Raw genomic sequence first — 15,269 nt, 5'->3', positions numbered from 1 at the left:
TGTGTTAGCACTAAAAGTGTGAAATGCGCCACAATGTCAGCTCTAAAACTCTTCCTTTTTCTCATCGTTCATCTGATTTATTTGCAGAAATCTCGGCCTACTCAGCGCCATGGCGACCCAGGGACAGGACCAACACTGGTGGCCTTGGTTCAACATGACAGATCCAAGCTCTGTGCTTGTAGAAGACTACAGAGAGTGGTACAGCCACTATGGCGCAATGCTGAGTCAGAACATCACCGACTGTAGTTTGGAGGACGAGATGAACAAGGTAGGAAATGGTAGTGTTTGTGTAAGCCTGCAAATAAAAGGTAAACTACAGGCAAATCTACAGACCGTGCAGCCAGATTGAAGCCTTTCAATTTGGCGTGAAGATTCTGTGGAATGGGTTTACAAAAAATCCCATTAGGTGTGTCACAAGGTGCTGTGTTATTGCCTAACAAGAGGATGGAAGTACATAACTGTTTTTAGAGACCCAAAAGGTTCTGTGAAATATTATGTGCAAGGCTGAAAACTATGGGATGTTTAGGATGGATAAAGTTTCCAGTGGAGATGGAAGCAAGGTGTGTTGTACAAGTAGGAAGGCAAACTAAATAAACAGAGGTCTAGATAGATACTACCTTTATCATTTATTTAGAAATGTACACTTTGTATAGACATTTGCCCTGCGACCTCAAATGGAAGCTGATATCCACTTGGAAAAAAACATGTATTTTTTCTGAGAACGTAAAGTATTGAAAAACATGCTGGAATATTCATTCAGTAGCCTAGCATAGTTGTGTGTATTTGTAGATTCACTTTAGTTTTTAAGTTTGGTTTACTTAAAGTTTGTTTATTTTCAATGTTTTTGTAGGTACAGTTAATCATTCTTTAAGGCAGGGTTGTGACAATCGATCGTGAAAAAGTATGTGATTGGCCAGCGCCAAATAATGTCTTTCAATCATTGCATCAATCAAATAATAAACTGAATTTATTTGCCGCATTGGTATCACTGGAAGACAAGGATAAACATGTTACACCTGGAGGAAGAACAAAGAGGAGGAGACAGCAAGGCATGCTAAGCGCTAAGATAGATTGGAACAACACAAAATAAGTACTTATTAATGTTAGTAAATAAGTACTTAGTAAGTTCTTAGATTTAATTATTTCAATGTTCTTTCAGTTCTGAGTTTAGTTTTACTGTGCGCTCATTTTGCTATGGAAAAATATGATAAACAACTCCCAATTCTACTCACTGCAATATAAAACATGCCATGTAGTGTAGATGCCAAAGTTATTCAAAATGTATCATATTTTAGTTTCCAGTTCTTGTCAGTCAGTCAAGATATAAACAAAGTCGTCATGTTCCGTGTCTTGTTTATGTCGGTGCTCAGGGAGTGGAGGGGACAGGACTGGCCTTCATAGCGTTCACTGAGGTGATGGCTCTCTTCCCAGCCAGCCCTTTTTGGTCTACCTTGTTTTTCCTAATGCTGCTCAACCTGGGCCTCAGCACCATGTTTGGGACCATGCAGGGAATCCTTACACCTCTCATGGACAATTTCAAGCTGCTGGGACGCCACCGCACTTTGCTCACAGGTAAAACGCCAACCAGGTTTCATAGCAATCTCCACATTATTTGTACATTTCTCTTCCATGTTTGTTTATCAGTGTGCAGCTGCGCTCTGGGCTTCCTGATAGGACTTCTATTCACTCAGCGCTCAGGCAACTATTTTGTGGCCATGTTTGACGATTACTCCGCCACGCTGCCGCTGATCATCGTTGTCATTTTCGAAACCATCAGTGTATCCTGGGTCTATGGTACAGATCGGTAAGACCTTCACATACTATTGTCCATGACAGTTATTAAACCTGGATTCAACATATTTTTTGTGTCTTTTTTGCTTGCAGTTTTCTGGATGATATTGAAGACATGCTTAAATGGCGCCCTCCAGTGGTATACAAATATCTTTGGAAGTATGTGTGCTTGCTGGCCATGATCGGACTTTTGACTGCCAGTTTGTTAAGAATGGTCTTTAAAAGGCCCACATACACAGCCTGGAATCAAAGCACGGTAAGATGGTAATTTAATTTTTACTGTCACGCCCCAACCTGTAGAGGTCTTAGATGTCAGAAGACTCCACTGCAGAGCAAAATATTACCAAACTAACATCCAAACACCCTTGTAGGCATTCTCTATAGGGGAATATTGATATCTGTTTGATATCAGTAAAAAACAAGTATCGGAGGATATTGGCTTGCTTCTAAAATCTCAGATACAAGCTGTCCTGCGGCTTGTTTACTTGTGCAAAGCTAAACAGCCCTCCTAAATGCCCTCCAATAAGGACACAAGGTTGGTCTTTACTTGGAGTTTTGTGAAGTAATTTCCAAAAGGTAAACAACAAAACATGGTACGCTAAAGGCTTCTAGGGGCTTTACAAATACACAACCACTAAGCTTACAAGCTAGACAAACATACAAGTTTTCTTAATTGAACAATATTGCAGTCTTAAACCCCAACAATTTGCATACAAACAAGTATAAAATTATTATATTTGCTTATTACGTACAGATACAAAGTCTACAATGCAAAAGCGTATTGTAAAGTATCCAGCAACGAACGTGTCTGCATCATTCAACTTTTTGCGTCATGCCCTTAACTTAATTAATTATTCTGACCACTAGGTGTCACCAAAAAACAAATTACACTCTCTTTTAAAAGTATTATTTTGTCATAACATAAAGTTAGTGTTTTAAAGCCTAGTATTGGTGTCTGATTAATTTCACTTGATAAAGCATTTTCTAACATTCCACACTACAAAATAAATATATGGTGGGATTCTTGCTGATATCGTATCCGTCTATTATCGCTATCGGCCAATAATCAAAGTTCAATTATCAGTGTTTTATCGGAAGTGAAATACCAGTTGTTGTATCGGGACACCCCTAATTCTTTATACATCTTATAGGGTGACATTAAAGTTAAACTCTGCGATGAGGTGGCGACTTGTCCATTGTAGCTGAGATAGGCTCCAGCCTCCCCGCAAACCCGAATGGGATAATCGGTAGAAAATAATGGATGGATGTTTGTTTTGGATTTAATTTGAGTGTTTCTGTTCATTTTTTTTGTAGGACACAATAGAAAATCAACTTTTAGTAAATAAGAATAATCGTCTCAATCTTAAAATTGATACAAACATGAGTGCATTCATTGTACATCTGTAGTATACTGTGAAACCCTTTTTAAAACGTAAACGTTGTAATGTTAACGCCGGTCCACACAAAATGTAGAACTATGTGTTTTCTCTCAGCCAAGCAGCAAAAAAATTAAAATAGAGCGTCTACGTGGTTTGGTTTGCCGTATTTTTTTTATTATCTACTGTATTTTCCGATATATAAGCCACACCTTCTAAATCTTAGAAGAAACATTTTTTTTTTCATATATTAACTGCACCGGGCTACAAGCTACAGATATATACAGGTATGTTGTGAAATGAGATATTTACATAGAATGATTTTGTAAACGTTTATTTACATACCTTAAAGGCCTACTGAAACCCACTACTACCGACCACGTAGTCTGATAGTTTATATGCGATGATGAAATCTTAACATTGCAACACATGCCAATACGGCCGGTTTAGTTTACTAAATTACAATTTTAAATTTGCCGCGAAGTATCCTGTTGAAAACGTCGCGGAATGATGACGCGTGCGCGTGACGTCACCGGTGGTAGCGGACATGTTCTTCCAGCACCGCTCATGGCTAAAAGTAGTCTGTTTTTCTCGCATAATTACACAGTATTCTGGAAATCTGTGTTGCTGAATCTTTTGCAATTTGTTCAATTAATAATGGAGACTACAAAGAAGAAAGATGTTGGTGGAAAGCAGTGTATTGCAGCCGGCTGTAGCAACACAAACACAACCGGTGTTTCCTTTTTTGTTTCGAAGTTTTATTATGGAACAGAGCGGTCAAGCGAACATGGTTCTTTACCACGTCAACCGGCAGGTTTTGGTGAGGAAATCGTGGTAATAAGTCGGCTCTTACCGTAAACATGAGCGGAGCTTGCGTCCTCCTGCAGCTGTCAAAGAGGCAGCTGCGACTTTCTTGGCTCCTCTGTGGCTTCCCTCAGAGACACTGGCGGTCACCACACCCCTCTGACTTTCAGGTAAGACTATATAATCTCACTAAAACACTAGTAACACAATAATCATATAAGGGATTTTCCAGAATTATCCTAGTAAATGTGTCTAATAACATCTGAATCGCTCCCACTGCCCTCGTCCTTTTTTTTTTCTTCTTCTTCTAGTCCTTCACTCTCACTGTCCTCATCCACAAATCTTTCATCCTCGCTCAAATTAATGGGGAAATTGTCGCTTTCTCGGTCCAAATCGCTCTAGCTGCTGGTGGCCATGATTGTAAACAATGTGCGGATGTGAGGAGCTCTACAACCAGTGACGTCATGCGCACATCGTCTGCTACTTCCGGTATAGGCAAGGCTTTTTTATTAGCGACCAAAAGTTGCGAACTTTATCGTTGCTGTTCTCTACTATATATTTCATAGCTATAGTAATGTAAAATACATACTGTATTGTAGGGGTGTAAGGGTACTGCTTCTTCACGGTTTGGTGCGCACTATTGTAATAGGGTCGCAGTTCAGTTTATTTTTTGTACAGTTTTTGTATGAAATAAATGTTTAAAAATAACCGGTCAAATAACTTTTTGTTTAAACAGCTTGTATTGATTTAAAAAACAAACACTGCAGATTTTAATGGCAGGTAAGTCTTAAATAAATACAGGCCCCATTTCCATGTGAGTTGGGAAATTGTGTTGGATGTAAATATAAATGGAATACTCATCCATCCATCCATCCATCTTCTTCCGCTTATCCGAGGTCGGGTCGCGGGGGCAACAGCCTAAGCAGGGAAACCCAGACTTCCCTCTCCCCAGCCACTTCGTCTAGCTCTTGGATTTGCGGATAATTTTCAACCCATATTCAGTTGAATATACTACAAAGACAACAGGCGCAGTGGGAGAGTGGCCGTGCGCAACCCGAGGGTCCCTGGTTCAATTCCCACCTAGTACCAACCTCGTCACGTCCGTTGTGTCCTGAGCAAGACACTTCACCCTTGCTCCTAATTGGTGCTGGTTGGCGCCTTGCATGGCAGCTCCCTCCATCAGTGTGTGAATGTGTGTGTGAATGGGTAAATGTGGAAGTAGTGTCAAAGCGCTTTGAGTACCTTGAAGGTAGAAAAGCGCTATACAAGTACAACCCATTTATTTATTTATACTAAATTCTTTCAGCAAAAATATGGCAATATCGCGAAATGATCAAGTATGACTCATAGAATGGACCTGCTATCCCCGTTTAAATAAGAACATCTCATTTCAGTAGGCCTTTAATAGTTTCCAAACGGCTGATCAAACAAAACAGAAAAGTCATCTTTTAGATGAATAAGGTTTTATAAGATTGATAATGTTTATCAGGATTCTTCTTATTTGTACTTTGTAAACATTTTGAGTATGCTCAGTTTCCTAAAGTCGATCATTTAAGTACATTATATAATTTCTTTGTTTACTCCATTCCACAATTTAGCAGTTAGCGGAAAACAATCCATAGATTAGCTGCACCTTTGTATAAGCTGCAGTGTTCAAAATTTGAGAAAAAAGTAGTGGTCTTATAGTCTCTAAAATACAATATTAGCACTACAAGCTATTATATTTACTCTATTGGTAATCTATTTCTGTTAACCTATGCTTTTTATAAAAAACTGTAATGGTTCTCAAACTGTGGTAGGGCTCCATCTAGTGGTATCACTTTATTAAATATCCAAATACAGTGTTACTGTTCAAACTGTTTAATGTTTCAGTTGCCAAAAATATAAACTTTACTTGTTAAATAAAACATCTGCCTTGTTTTTGCTGAATACTTAGGCCTACTAAGCTACTGTATTTTAATGGTGGTACTTGGAGAGCCAAGTGTTTTCTGAGGTGGTACTTTGTGGAAAAAAGTTTGAGAACCACTGACCTTCTCTATTTATATCCTATTGTATTTACATCATTATGTACATTACAGTGTTCTTTTGGTACTCATTGGGAAAAATCTGGGACCTTAAAAAATACATTTTCTGCCTTCTGTTATGCTGAAATGACAAAAAATCAATTTTAATCCTTGATAATGTTAGAATTGAATAAATCAAAGTTTTGTTAAATTTTAATAAATGTAAATACATTAATCCATCCATCCATCCATTTCCTACCGCTTATTCCCTTTCGGGGTCGCGGGGGGCGCTGGCGCCTATCTCAGCTACAATCGGGCGGAAGGCGGGGTACACCCTGGACAAGTCGCCACCTCATCGCAGGGCCAACACAGATAGACAGAGAACATTCACACTCACATTCACACACTAGGGCCAATTTAGTGTTGCCAATCAACCTATCCCCAGGTGCATGTCTTTGGAGGTGGGAGGAAGCCGGAGTACCCGGAGGGAACCCACGCATTCACGGGGAGAACATGCAAACTCCACACAGAAAGATCCCGAGCCTGGATTTGAACCCAGGACTGCAGGACCTCTGTATTGTGAGGCAGACGCACTAACCCCTCTGCCACCGTGAAGCCCACTTTAGTTAATTCGATCATTTAAGTACATTATATAATTTCATTGTTTACTCCATTCCACAATTTAGCAGTTAGCGGAAAACAATCCATAGATTAGCTGCACCTTTGTATAAGCTGCAGTGTTCAAAATTTGAGAAAAAAGTAGTGGTCTTATAGTCTCTAAAATACAATATTAGCACTACAAGCTATTATATTTACTCTATTGGTAATCTATTTCTGTTAACCTATGCTTTTTATAAAAAACTGTAATGGTTCTCAAACTGTGGTAGGGCTCCATCTAGTGGTATCACTTTATTAAATATCCAAATACAGTGTTACTGTTCAAACTGTGTTTAATGTTTCAGTTGCCAAAAATATAAACTTTACTTGTTAAATAAAACATCTGCCTTGTTTTTGCTGAATACTTAGGCCTACTAAGCTACTGTATTTTAATGGTGGTACTTGGAGAGCCAAGTGTTTTCTGAGGTGGTACTTTGTGGAAAAAAGTTTGAGAACCACTGACCTTCTCTATTTATATCCTATTGTATTTACATCATTATGTACATTACAGTGTTCTTTTGGTACTCATTGGGAAAAATCTGGGACCTTAAAAAATACATTTTCTGCCTTCTGTTATGCTGAAATGACAAAAAATCAATTTTAATCCTTGATAATGTTAGAATTGAATAAATCAAAGTTTTGTTAAATTTTAATAAATGTAAATACATTAATCCATCCATCCATCCATTTCCTACCGCTTATTCCCTTTCGGGGTCGCGGGGGGCGCTGGCGCCTATCTCAGCTACAATCGGGCGGAAGGCGGGGTACACCCTGGACAAGTCGCCACCTCATCGCAGGGCCAACACAGATAGACAGACAACATTCACACTCACATTCACACACTAGGGCCAATTTAGTGTTGCCAATCAACCTATCCCCAGGTGCATGTCTTTGGAGGTGGGAGGAAGCCGGAGTACCCGGAGGGAACCCACGCATTCACGGGGAGAACATGCAAACTCCACACAGAAAGATCCCGAGCCTGGATTTGAACCCAGGACTGCAGGACCTCTGTATTGTGAGGCAGACGCACTAACCCCTCTGCCACCGTGAAGCCCACTTTAGTTAATTCTTTATTATTGTGAACAATAATATCAAACATTTAATTATTAATAATAAATTGTGCCATTGGAAAATTGAATAGCGAATTAATAGATAAATAATATGGTTATATATAAAATAATATATAGTGGGTTTTAAAAAACAGTATTTCATTAATAAAAAAGGCTAACTTTTTTAAAAGTCTTGGTGTATAATTTCCGGGCATTTCAAATAAAAAAGGTCCATAATGAGTATCAACATTTTTAATTTAGTACTGGTAGTGGAAGTATTTAGTTAATTTCCCTGTTATTTGTCTGTCTTCATCTGCACAGGGCTCTGAGATGACGTTGGAGTATCCCAGCTGGGCGCTGGCAATGATCGTGCTGCTTATACTCTTTGCCAGCCTGCCGGTGCCAATAGGCTACATCCATGCCACCCTGCAGCACCGCTGGCTGCCCAACACCCACGCCGAGGAGGCGGGCGGTCAGGATGTGCGCCGCGACTTGTACACCAAGTGCAGCTCTGCCGAGCAGCTGGAATCCAACTCCCACCAAGTTACCCCCGAGGAAGATGGCATTCGTTCCAGGACGACCTTCCTGCCGGTGGGCAGCGAACATTATCACCTCTTGTCCCAACAGGAGGAAGAGGAGGAGCAGGACACCGGGGTGTGAGGGAGCCTTTTCAGAGGATTGAAAGCATTTTGAATGTGGGTCCTAAACGAGGGATGGGACGGTCAAAGAAGGACACATTTAGTCTGTTTTATTGAATAACACCAGCAATCATGTAGCAATACTAGCAAGTGTGCTGTTACATTCTAAAAAAAACAAACATGGCTTGTAGAAAAATGTCCTCCTCATTTGAATGTCTTTGTGCTTGTGAGGTCCACATTTTGTACACATGTTTGTGTCTCTGCCGTGATGTAACACTAAGACCGCCCTCAAGGCTTAAGAGCTGAGCAGAGCTGTAGTGCAGTTGGACGCACTCTTTTTCATGGACATTTTAGCTCTTCCTCTTGAGGTGCCACACCCTAGTTGGGAGTGAAGAGGAGCCCAGTCTGCTGCTCCTAAGCTTAAAGATTGAAATCCATTCTACAACTCAAACTCAGGTTGTAGTTTTCAGGGTGAAATGTAGAAACGCCTGCATGTCGCATCTAACTGCTCCTGCAGGGTGAGCAGTAACTATACCCAAAACTGGCTGCCCTGAACAAGTTTGTTTTAGAGGGCAGTTAAATGTGCTGTGATTCTCAATCCTTGGTGTATTTGAGACTCCTTAGCACATGTTAAAACACCTGGAAACTGATTTTTGAATTTGCCGGGGGAAAAAAATATGCATGAACTGTCTCCTATTTTAAATTAACTTTCGATTTCAGGAAAGTTTTGATGGACCCTCACCTGCTTATGTGGCAGTTTTATATCACAAAGAATGCGTGCGTGACATCCTTTTAGATATACTCACATGTGTATTCCTTATATTTTACCTCATGTTGATAGTGATGCTGTTGAGGATTTTATTAAATGTTCTTGCTGGCAGCCTTTAAATTGAATTTACGTTCGACTGGTAATTCTTCTGCCCTGAGATTTTAAGGTTATTTTCTAGTTAGAAAAGTGCACATCCTGAATGTGAGTCTGAATGATTGTTTGGTGACCAGTCCATGGTCTAAGGATAAGCGAGTAAAGAAAATGGAATGGAAGTTTTTTGGGGTTTTTTGTTTTTGTAATCTGTCATGCAACACTACAATGTAAAAAATTACTAGGTTTTCACATCATTAAACTGTATTTTTTCACAATAAAATACTATACTACAACAAATGACAATATTCTTAGATTTTACATTAATTAACTGTAATAGTCATAACATCACAGCAAGTTAGTGTAAATTCAAACTCAAAACAGTGCTTCTCAAACTTTTTTCACCAAGTGGCCACCTCAGAAAACACGATAGTAGCGTAGTAGGCCCAAGTATTCATTAACAAGTATAATTATTATTTTTGCCCACTGTAGCATAATTGTATATTTGAATATAGGAAAATAAAACACTGTACTTAAATATAGAATCAAATAAAAGTAGCACTTGTAATCTTTTTTGTGATTTTTAACTTGTTTGTATCTCCTTTCATTTTCTTGTCATCAGTTGATAGTATACTTTGGGTAGTATTTTTCTGTTTATTTTTTTGTACATTATTTATATCGTAACGGACTGGGTCCCATGTTATGTTGTGTTCCACTTTGATCTGTTTAACAGATGGGGTTTTCCATGGCCTTGAAGGCATCATTGTTGCGTGCAGCTTTCTCTGCCAATGTTCGTCTTTGTTTACATGTGTTCTGCGTGTTGATTGGCTCGGAGGCTGGGAAAGAGTGGGGGTAAGCGGAGAATTTGGGGAACATTTGGTTCCCACGCATGAGAGAAATGACAGAGTAGATCAGGGGTGTCAAATGTACGGCCCAAGGGCCGGTTCAGGCCCGCGAACAGGTTTTATCCAGCCCATGGGATGAGTTTGCTAAATATAAAAATGAACATGAAATTTTTGAATGAAAGAAACAGCTGTTCTTTATATGGCCACTGGCTGTCGCAATAGCGGTTCTTTGTATTTTTGTAGATTATGCTCTTCACGGTGGCAGAGGGGTTAGTGCGTCTGCCTCACAATACGAAGGTCTTGCAATCCTGGGTTCAAATCCAGGCTCGGGATCTTTCTGCGTGGAGTTTGCATGTTCTCCCCGTGAATGCGTGGGTTCCCTCCGGGTACTCCGGCTTCCTCCCACTTCCAAAGACATGCACCTGGGGATAGGTTGATTGGCAACACTAAATTGGCCCTAGTGTGTGAATGTGAGTGTGAATATTGTCTGTTTATCTGTGTTGGCCCTGCGATGAGGTGGCGACTTGTCCAGGGTGTACCCCGCCTTCCGCCCGATTGTAGCTGAGATAGGCGCCAGCGCCCCCCGCGACCCCAAAAGGGAATAAGCGGTAGAAAATGGATGGATATACAAAATAAACCACATGATGTCAGTACATCAGTCGAGGAAAATGATCAAACTACATCAAAAACATCCTGTAATTTGATTTTGAAATAATTTTTTTATCTTGATAGATTGAAAATTAACACCAAAGAGTTGACTGATGAACATTATCACATAATGTATTCAGAAAATATAAATAACGACAATACTGTTAACTGCAACATGTAAGTGTAAAAAAAAACATAAAACATTATAATTTGTACAACACAAAATGTGCTTGTTCTTTTTTTAAACAAAGAAAAATTCTTAAGTTGTCTCTATTTTTAAGTTCTCGTGCCATGATTTAACCAGTATAGCTAACTTGGGAGTAGATTTTTCTCCATGTTGCCAATGATCTAAAATGAGTTTGACACCCCTGGAGTGGATCATTCTTTTTGTGTCTTAATTGTTTATTTTGGCATCCCCTGCGGCCACACAGTAGTCTGATTGCAACGACTTCCATTGAAGGCTGATAAACCTTTTTAATAACAATTTTAGTTGTAATTTAATTGTAATTAACTATCACAGCTTTGCAGTAACAGCACGTTGCTGCAAATTTATTTCCCAGTAAATCGCTGTAAAAGTAATGCAACTATTAGCCAGCAATATGCTGCCAATTATTATTTTTTTAAATATCTTCAAAGCCAAACAGGACATAAAAAATCCTCAAGATTTTTGCCTCCAATTTCTATATAAACCTTCAGTTCATTTTTGAAGGCATTTTGATCAGTAAATTTGACATGTATAAAATAGAAAAAAACTAATGGTGTTAACATTAAAAACAGTGTTTGGTATTTTTGTTTAGGGCTAAAGATGTTTAATTAATGTAAGCAAAAAACGTTTTTAAAAAGACTTTGAAAATGAAAGACTTCGGGGTATTGTTGAATACTAATTGTGTACACCTGTGGAATAATTGGACATTGACATTTTAAAATCTTACATAAAAACCTTTTGGAGAAATCTTAGTGACCAAAACATGGAAACAAAAATTACGGAGGGGGGGGGAAAAAAGTCAGACTTTCTCCCCTCAGGGTTAAATTTAATAATAAAATGATTCTCATAGATAATGTCTTTTTTATTTATTTAATTTGTGCTCACATTTAGTTAACCCTTATGTTGCTTATACAAGTCTTTTTCAACCACTGTGCCGCAGCACACTAGTGTACCGTGAGATACAGTCTGGTGTACCGTGGGAGATGATCTAGTTTCACCTATTTGGGTTAAAAATATTTGTATATTGATATTATTTATATTAAATATGCTGATGTTTTTATATATTGATGTTACTCAATTTCTTGGCTTTTTCTGTAAACGCAACTTAATTTTTTGCATAAATCGAAATGCATATTATTAAGTTCTCCTTACTCAAAATACCAATCAGTTGACTAAACTTACAAAAAGTGGTTGGAAAATGTTGCCTTATTTTTATTGAGTTAGATCTAGGCAACAGTTTTTACAGTGTAGAGCTCGGGACAATAACCATTGCCTAGTGGTTAGAGTGTCCGCCCTGGGATCGGTAGGTTGGGAGTTCAAATCAGTCATACCAAAGACTATAAAAAAATGGGACCCATTACCTCCCTGCTTGGCACTCAGTATTAAAGGTTGGAATTGGGGGTTAAATCACCGCTGCTGCCCACTGCTCCCAGGGGTTGATCAAGGGGGATGAGTCAAATGCAGAGAATAATTTCACCACACCTAGTGTGTGTGTCAATCATTGGTACTTTAACTATTTTTTAATCAGTAGGTGGCAGCTAGTAGCTAATTGCTTTGAAGATGTCAGAAACAGCGGGAGGCACCGTACAGGTAAAACGGTGTCTAACGCTTAAACCAAACATAAACAAAAGGTGAGTGCCGCTAAGAAAAGACATTGAAGCTTATAGGGAAGGCTAAGAACAAAACTAAAACTGAACTGGCTGCAAAGTAAACAAAAACAAAATGCTGGACGACAGCAAAGACTTACTTTGGAGCAAATGTACAGGCGAACATGACATGACAAAGGAGGACAAAAACAACTGAAATATTCTTGATTGCTTAAAAAAAAGGAGATGCGGTAGGTATTGCTCAAAGGAAGATATGAAACTGCGACGGGAAAATACCAAAAAGAAGAGGAAAAAGCCACCAGAATAGGAGCGCAAGACAAGAACTCAAATACTACACACAGGAAAACAGCAAAAAACTCAAAATAAGTTATGGCCTGATGTGAAAGTTCATGCTAGTACACCTTTGAGACAAGAGCTCAATATTGATGCATGCTTGGTTATGGTTTAAGGCAGGGGTCTCAAACACGCGGCCCGCAGGCCAATTGCGGCCCGTGAGACGTTATTTTGCCGCCCGCACCTTGATGTGAAAATTTAATGTTGGTGCAGCCCGCAAGTTTTATATGAATGGCTTGTTACAGCGTCATACTTGTATACCCTCGATCTTTCCGGGAGACGTACAATTTCCAGTGCCCCTCCAGGGGTAATCATTCTCCCGAGTTTCACCCAAAAAACAATATTAAGGGAGCACCGTGGGGGCACTGCCTATAGCGTCCTCTACAACCTGTTCTAACAGCGTGCCAGCCCAGCAACATATTGTATTTGGCTTCTGTAGACGCAGTAAGTGACTGCAAGACATAGTTGATCAACAACCATACAGGTCACACTGAGAGTCGCCGTATAAACAACTTTAGCACTGTTGCAAATATGCGCCACACTGTGAACCCACACCAAACAAGAATGACAAACACATTTTGGTAGAACATCTGCACCGTAACACAACATAAACACAACAGAACAAATACCCAGAATCCCATGCAGTCCCAACCCTTCCGGGCTACAATATACCTCCCCTCCCCCAACCCCGCCCCCTTTTGTAGCCCGGGTGGAAAAGCGGACGAGACGGCAGGTTGTAGAGGACGCTAGAGGCAGTGCCATCACGGCATGACCTTAATATTGTTGTCCGGGTGAAAACCGGTAGAATGATTGCCCCAGGAGATTGTCGGGAGTAGCATTGATATTCGGGTGTTTTACGGAAAGATCGCGGGATTTGGGAAGTATGTTGCAACGGCGGGAAAACCATTCAAAGAAGGTGAATTCATTAAAGAGTGCATATTAGATTTTTTTTAAGAAATCTTTTATCGCGGCCCAGCCTCACCCAGTTTCTGCATCCAGTGGCCCCCAGGTAAATTGAGTTTGAGACCCCTGGTTTAAAGTCATATCCAACAATTGCAACAACGTTTTACTGTCAACTGAGTTTTGTTTTTTTAATGATTTCGGTGTGCCTCTGGATATTTTCAATGAAAAAAAATGCGCCTTGGCTCAAGAAAGGTTGAAAAACACTGGCTTATACAGTAACAACTGGAGGATGCCCAGTGGGATACATTGTGGTCATCCGGGTCAGGATCAAGCAGTAACAGTCTAGTGCCAAATGATCCACTGCTAATTTGTACATTTAAAAAAAATATATATCTGTATATTAATCACCAGAGCATGCCTGTGAAGATCTTCACCTCTCAGGGGCGCACGGGAGCCCGCGGGCGCGCGTGCACGGCGCGGCGTGCGCATTCACGCGGGAGAAGAGCACGCGGGCCGGTGACGAGCAGCAGCGAAAAGGATGGAGGTCCGACCCGACAGGTTCAAGGCGGTCACGGCCAAAACTTTGGGCAGAATTAACAGGTATGGTTTCCCCCCCTTTTTTCTTCTCATTATCACTTCGAGACGGACTTCCTGCGCGCTCGTTTTGTCTCGCGACTTTGTCGGAGGGAGGCGCGCAAACAGTAAAAGTTGGTACCTTGTCAATTAAAATGGCGGCGAAAGAGCATGAAAATACTAAGCTAACAGAAGACACCAAATTAAAAAAATGGTTTAATATGTCGAAAAAAACATTCAAAGTGTTGATAAAATATATTTAAATTAAATATCTTTACTTGACACTTTGCATTTCATTTTTCCATCCATCCATCCATTTCTACCGCTTGCCCCTTTTGGGGTTGCGGGGGATCGCTGGAGCCTATCTCAGCTGCATTCCGGCGGAAGGCGGGATAAACCCTGGACAATTTGCCACCTCATCACAGACATTTCATTTTTCGTTAGTCAAAAATCGCTTCTTTTTATTATGATCGTTCAGTAATGTATATTATTTATTCTTTAAACTGCAGCATATTGATATGACTGTAAACAAAGTCACTAACAAACATATCCATCCATCCATTCCCTACCGCTTATTCCCTTTGGGGGCGCTGGCGCCTATCTCAGCTACAATCGGGCGGAAGGCGGGGTACACCCTGGACAAGTCGCCACCTCATCGCAGGGCCAACACAGATAGACAACATTCGCACTCACAGTCACACACTAGGGCCAATATAGTGTTGCCAATCAACCTATCCCCAGGTGCATGTTTTCGGAGGTATTATTATTAAAATATGCTGCATTAATGCTTGTATGCACAATATTGGAGTACAAAGGAGTTAATAATGTATGATCCCCATCCAAACCCCATATTCATAAATCATTTCTATGATATTTTTCTATATGAATTATGAGATGCAAACATAGTTAAAAAAAAATTGAGATAAAAGTCGGTGATACGGGCTGGTGCGATAACCTTTCCTTTAAGCTCGCGTTCTC

The 15,269-nt window shown here is 40.0% G+C and overlaps 2 protein-coding genes across 3 annotated transcripts in view; both read left to right on the top strand.

Annotated features, from left to right (window-relative positions):
- Window positions 1-9,212, top strand: part of slc6a16a (solute carrier family 6 member 16a) — a 36,360-nt gene extending 27,148 nt beyond the window's left edge. For both annotated transcript variants that reach the window (XM_061884144.1, XM_061884143.1), the window contains 5 exons: window positions 88-268; window positions 1,371-1,572; window positions 1,645-1,804; window positions 1,885-2,047; window positions 8,002-9,212. In XM_061884144.1, coding sequence (XP_061740128.1) covers window positions 88-268; window positions 1,371-1,572; window positions 1,645-1,804; window positions 1,885-2,047; window positions 8,002-8,340 — 1,045 coding nt within the window. In that variant the 3' untranslated portion in view covers window positions 8,341-9,212. The remainder of the gene's footprint in view (window positions 1-87; window positions 269-1,370; window positions 1,573-1,644; window positions 1,805-1,884; window positions 2,048-8,001) is intronic.
- Window positions 9,213-14,170: 4,958 nt separating this feature from the next.
- slc17a7a (solute carrier family 17 member 7a) overlaps window positions 14,171-15,269 on the top strand; it is a 48,165-nt gene continuing 47,066 nt past the window's right edge. The window contains exon 1 of the mRNA XM_061885077.1: window positions 14,171-14,318. Coding sequence (XP_061741061.1) covers window positions 14,257-14,318 — 62 coding nt within the window. The 5' untranslated portion in view covers window positions 14,171-14,256. The remainder of the gene's footprint in view (window positions 14,319-15,269) is intronic.

Source organism: Nerophis ophidion, linkage group LG23, assembly GCF_033978795.1.
Source record: "Nerophis ophidion isolate RoL-2023_Sa linkage group LG23, RoL_Noph_v1.0, whole genome shotgun sequence".
NCBI lineage: Eukaryota > Metazoa > Chordata > Actinopteri > Syngnathiformes > Syngnathidae > Nerophis > Nerophis ophidion.
The sequence above is the reverse complement of the archived record's forward strand: the minus strand, read 5'-3'. Positions and strand labels throughout refer to the sequence as shown.